The sequence below is a fragment of the Arachis ipaensis genome, chromosome B08, assembly GCF_000816755.2.
Source record: "Arachis ipaensis cultivar K30076 chromosome B08, Araip1.1, whole genome shotgun sequence".
Taxonomy (NCBI): Eukaryota; Viridiplantae; Streptophyta; class Magnoliopsida; order Fabales; family Fabaceae; genus Arachis; species Arachis ipaensis.
The window spans coordinates 18,117,073-18,121,858 of record NC_029792.2 but is presented as its reverse complement, the minus strand read 5'-3'; the positions used below and the strand labels follow the sequence as shown (position 1 = coordinate 18,121,858).

The window sequence follows — 4,786 nt, the reverse complement described above, 5'->3', positions numbered from 1 at the left end:
TGGGGCAGGGATGGGCGAGCCCCGCCTAAAAATCGCCCCGCCCATATATGGGTGGGGATGGGCGGGGCTATATAATATATATATTAAATTATATATTATACATATTATATACATTTTATTAAGGGTATTTTTACTAGATTTATATGCGTATATGTATATATACTTTCTCTATATATGTATAATACTCAATATTATTTACGTTTATTATATTTATGTATGTTCCCATGAATCATAACCTTAGTCCTTAAAATAGCATATAACAAACATGTAATCAATTTAACAAAATCCCCTAAACATCACAGTATAAAATTTCTGTATTATTGTAAAAGGAATCGAGCAATGCTAAGGGCCAGCAACATTTGTGATTGGTAGCCATCAACTAGCCATCAATGATGATTTGATAGTGTGAGATTGGTGTGAGATTTCATCCAATGGCTCACCTTTCTCTGCTGGTTACATGCTGGCCAAAATGCAATAAAATTGCTGGCTCCCTAGACTTTTCCAAAGGAATCTGTGCTACTGCCATGAAATGTTATCTAACGTGCTGAATTCAGCTAATCATGATTTAAGAAACAGAATCTACCGTGGATGCACCACAGTAACAGTGACTTCATTAAATGACACTAGTTTAGTATTGCTTGATGAAGAAGTGTCACCAACAGGATCTCTCTCGGTAAAGAATCCTGGCATTTTCGGTTGAGGCAGTGTGCATTCGCTACTCAGCATCATAAGAGCATGTGCCATGCTTGGCCTGTCTTCTGGATTCTGTTGAACACAAAGTAGACCCACATGAATTACTCTTATGACTCCAGATAATTCGGACGAATTTCTGATGGACGGATCGATTATTTCTGAACAATTACCATCCATGAAGAGTGTCCATACCTGTATGTGTCCATTTATTTAGTTAATACTTAATAGAATAACAAGTTTTGCCACACCAGGTAAAGTTAGGACATGAATTAGGTGAAGGAACATATATTATTTGGTTTGTAACGAACAAAATAGATATGAATAACAAACAAAAGTTAAGCCTTACATGTCCGAGAAGATTAAAGCGATGATTTTTATCGCTGAACCCTCTATTTCTTTTTCCACTTACTATCTCTAATACAAGCACACCAAAGCTATAAACATCAGACTTTGTTGAGAAAATTCCATCAATTAGGTACTCTGGAGATAGATAGCCACTACAAAACATCAACATACAAGTATCAGCTTCAGAACAAGGCAGGAATTTTCTCTCTATACATATATAGAAACATGTTAAGAAATCAATTACTTACTAAGTTCCAACAACTCTTGTTGTGTTTGCTTCATTTTCATTTCCTTTAAAGCTTCTGGCTAGTCCAAAATCAGAGATTTTGGCGTTCATTTCGTCATCTAGTAGAACATTGCTAGCCTTGAGATCTCTGTGAACTATTCTATGTCTTGAATCTTGATGGAGATAGAGAACACCCCGTGCAATCCCAACAATAATAAGGAAACGCTGAGGCCAAAGTAGTTGCGTGCTTCTCTCTTTATCTTATATATGTATATAAAGGAAAAAAGAAAGTAAGGCTGAGTTTCAGATTAAAGTAGTATTTGTAGCTCAAATTTTGAACATATTCTTTTAGGGGAACAACATATCCCACAATGTTTTAGAAGAAACTGTATTGCCCTTAACATGTCAAGAGAAAATGTCCTAGGAACCATGGAACTTATGTGCATGTAGATCTATTACCCAAACTAGAAAACAATTGTTGGTAAATAAAAAATCAAAACTAAAGTATCTACTTAGAAACAAACCAAATATGAAGTAGTCCAAGCTTTTATTTGGCATAAACTCATAGATCAGCATCCTTTCTTCTGCTTGAATGCAACACCCTAGAAGCTTCACCAAATTCCTGTGCTGAAGTTTGACTACATTCATCACTTCACTTTTGAACTCCTGAAGACCTTGTCTAGAATTTTCTGAGAGCCTCTTAACAGCTATTTCTCTTCCATCTTTCAGTGTACCCTGAATATTGCGGTATTTGATGTGAATATCCACTTTTAGAACAATATGCTTAAGTTCATACTATTAAGTATAAAGCACTAACCATTTTAACTTACAAGCAGGAGTGGCTGAAGAGAACAGATTATATAGCAAGATTTTGAAATTCCAAGTTCATGTACTGATATTTTGTCTTACCTGATAAACAGTTCCATAACCACCTTTTCCTAATATTTTATTGGTGGAGAAGTTATTGGTTGCAGAAATAAGTGTAGCCATATCAAACAATGGTAGATCAAGGTCTTCCTCCTGGTCTTCTATTGCATGTGCATATCTTTCTGTATTGTGTCTCATGCTTCCTACAAAGCAGTAAGCATTAAGAAAAGAACAAAAATAGCATGGCAGATGAAAGATTGCAGAAATCTTTGGATTAGATTTTCTCATGCCTCTTAAAATATGTTGCTAGATAATCCTGTTGCTACTTACTATAGAGCCTCCATTTATCCCTAATGTTATAATATTATTGTAAATTTACATCAAATTCATCTATAGGTTAATTTTCTATTAATTAGATCTGACACTATGGTTCCAAACAAATTTTAGTTACTCTAGAAATTCTTGAGGCAAATTGATCCCTGCATAAGGGAGACTCTTATAATGATAATTTTTGAGACCTAATTATTTTCTAATAAAATTTATTAGTGACTTTGTCTAGTACGCATATTAAAAATTTTATTAAAGGCGATGAAGGAACTAATTTGTCTGACAGAAATAATTTTGAAGTCATGAAACATGAGGCTGCAGAAGTGACTTACTATAGTTTATCTTGTTCTTCTTTCTTCTATATACGATGAAGGATAGGCATAGGATCAAAATTCCTACCGATATGACTGAGCTGAAAGCAATAATCAGCACCTTCTTGTTCTTGGATTTATGTTTTGACTTCAAAATTTCATCTAGAAAAAAATAAAAAATACAATTGAACATTTACAACTAAGAAAACAATGCAAAAAGAAATATAGAAAGAAGGAACTTGTTAAATTGTGAGACGAATTTCTATACCTATATCTTTCCTTGACATTCTGACAAAAAGATCTTGCTGTGGATCACTCAGAACTCTAATATCTATCAGCTCATCATACCAGAATAAACACCCACTTCCTCCATTCCTGATATCCAAGGAAGCATAAGCCGTGCAGGAGCAATTCTTCATGCATAAATTAGCACACTCCTCAAGACTCATGCTATTATTTAACCCTGATGCTCTTTGTGTGTTTGGTAACTTCACACCAGACAACTGTACAAATCCATCATCCTGGCAATTCAATTTATTGATTCGAACACAACCATCAGACCAATCCGTCTGATTCCATTCTTCAGGGACTTTAGGTTCAAATCCTGTCAATAAGCAACCACATACAGGGGAATTGGCTACATTACAGATACCATATGCTCCACATTTACCATAATCATCACAGATATCAGTTGGTAATGTTAGATAGACACTCCAACTCTTATTCGTAACACTCCACACATAACGAATCATTGATCCGTCTGCGGTTAGCACAAACCTTGAATATACAGCGCTATTCTCAAGCTCATACGAGTAATATATCTCTTCCTTGTTGTAAACAAAGTAATAGGTGTATATAGTATTATGTTTTAACTGGGGAATTCCGCCGAACCGAACACCGTTCCAAGGTCCAGCACAATATGTCCTGGATTCGCCATTTCTTATACAAAATTGTGGATATCCAACAATATCAAGCTGCAAAGTATAGCTACCTTCAGAAGGATCATCAGAGCTAATCGGTGATGTTAGGTACCTTGTAAGGCCTGTAGTTAAGTCACTTCCCAGTTTCATCCCTGGCAGTAGCGTGTCATAAGGGTAATCAAAACTCTGCCAAATGAAACTCTTCAAATCATCATCATTGCTCCCATCTTCCTTCACAACCAGGTTCCCTGAATCTAAAAGCACTGCAACCGGTCGCTGCGCGAATTCTGATGAGTTGGAATGCCAAATGATGGTATCGTTATGAGTATGAAGAGCAAGAGTTCCATTGGCAGTGATCTTCAAGACCCCGGACGAGTCATTAAGTGGAGCGTTTCTATTGGCAATCCATGCTACTGTGTTAGATGGCACTTTATTGTACCATATCCCGAGGTAACGGTTCTTGGAACCTTCTGGAATACTTAAGAATCCAACTGCAAAGGTTCCACCGGCTGAAACCATGGTGTCACCATCAGTCAGGGACTGTGTAGTACTAATGCTTTCTATTGTACTGGAAATGGCAGCATCGTGCATCAATGAGAAGCACAATAGAAACAAAGGAAACCTTTCCATTGGTGCTTACTTTTTTTTTCTTTTTTTAAATTGTCGTTGCTTATTTCGTTAGGGGATTAGTAGATAAAGAACTAGAGATAAGATGCAGCACACACTAGCTGACATTCTTAGACTGGCAAAGTTAGATTAATGTGCGTTACGACTTACGAACATACTTGTTCAAATTCAAAGTAATGACCGTCATCAATATTTAGAATAGACTAATTATTATTAATTTTTTTTGTTTCGTATACGGACTTACTTGTTATGCCTAAAAATTTTATTGCTTTATTAGGATTTAAATAGAGATTCATATTGTTTATTTTAAACTAACTTCTTACTTTCTAATTAATGTACTAAGCCAATCATGCATATCTATATTTAATTTATTAAATAAAAATCTATATCTATACTTCTATACTATATATATAATGAGAATATGAGAGTTGGCATACTATTTTTCTTTGGCAAAATACTCTTTATCATGT

General features: G+C 35.3%; 1 protein-coding gene across 2 annotated transcripts; it reads right to left on the bottom strand.

Annotated features, from left to right (window-relative positions):
* On the bottom strand, positions 183 to 4,445 carry LOC107612459 (G-type lectin S-receptor-like serine/threonine-protein kinase At4g27290). 2 transcript variants are annotated; one of them, XM_021109032.1, is made up of 8 exons: positions 3,761 to 4,443; positions 3,038 to 3,373; positions 2,791 to 2,931; positions 2,174 to 2,334; positions 1,789 to 1,999; positions 1,287 to 1,524; positions 1,040 to 1,190; positions 242 to 885 (listed from the first exon to the last, which is right to left on the bottom strand). In XM_021109032.1, exons 1-8 carry the CDS (start codon positions 4,317 to 4,319, stop codon positions 580 to 582), a joined length of 2,103 nt encoding a protein of 700 aa, XP_020964691.1. In that variant the 5' UTR covers positions 4,320 to 4,443; the 3' UTR covers positions 242 to 579. The 2 variants fall into 2 exon arrangements, with proteins under 2 accessions (XP_016169644.1, XP_020964691.1); XM_016314158.2 differs by having other exon boundaries at positions 183 to 885; positions 3,038 to 4,445.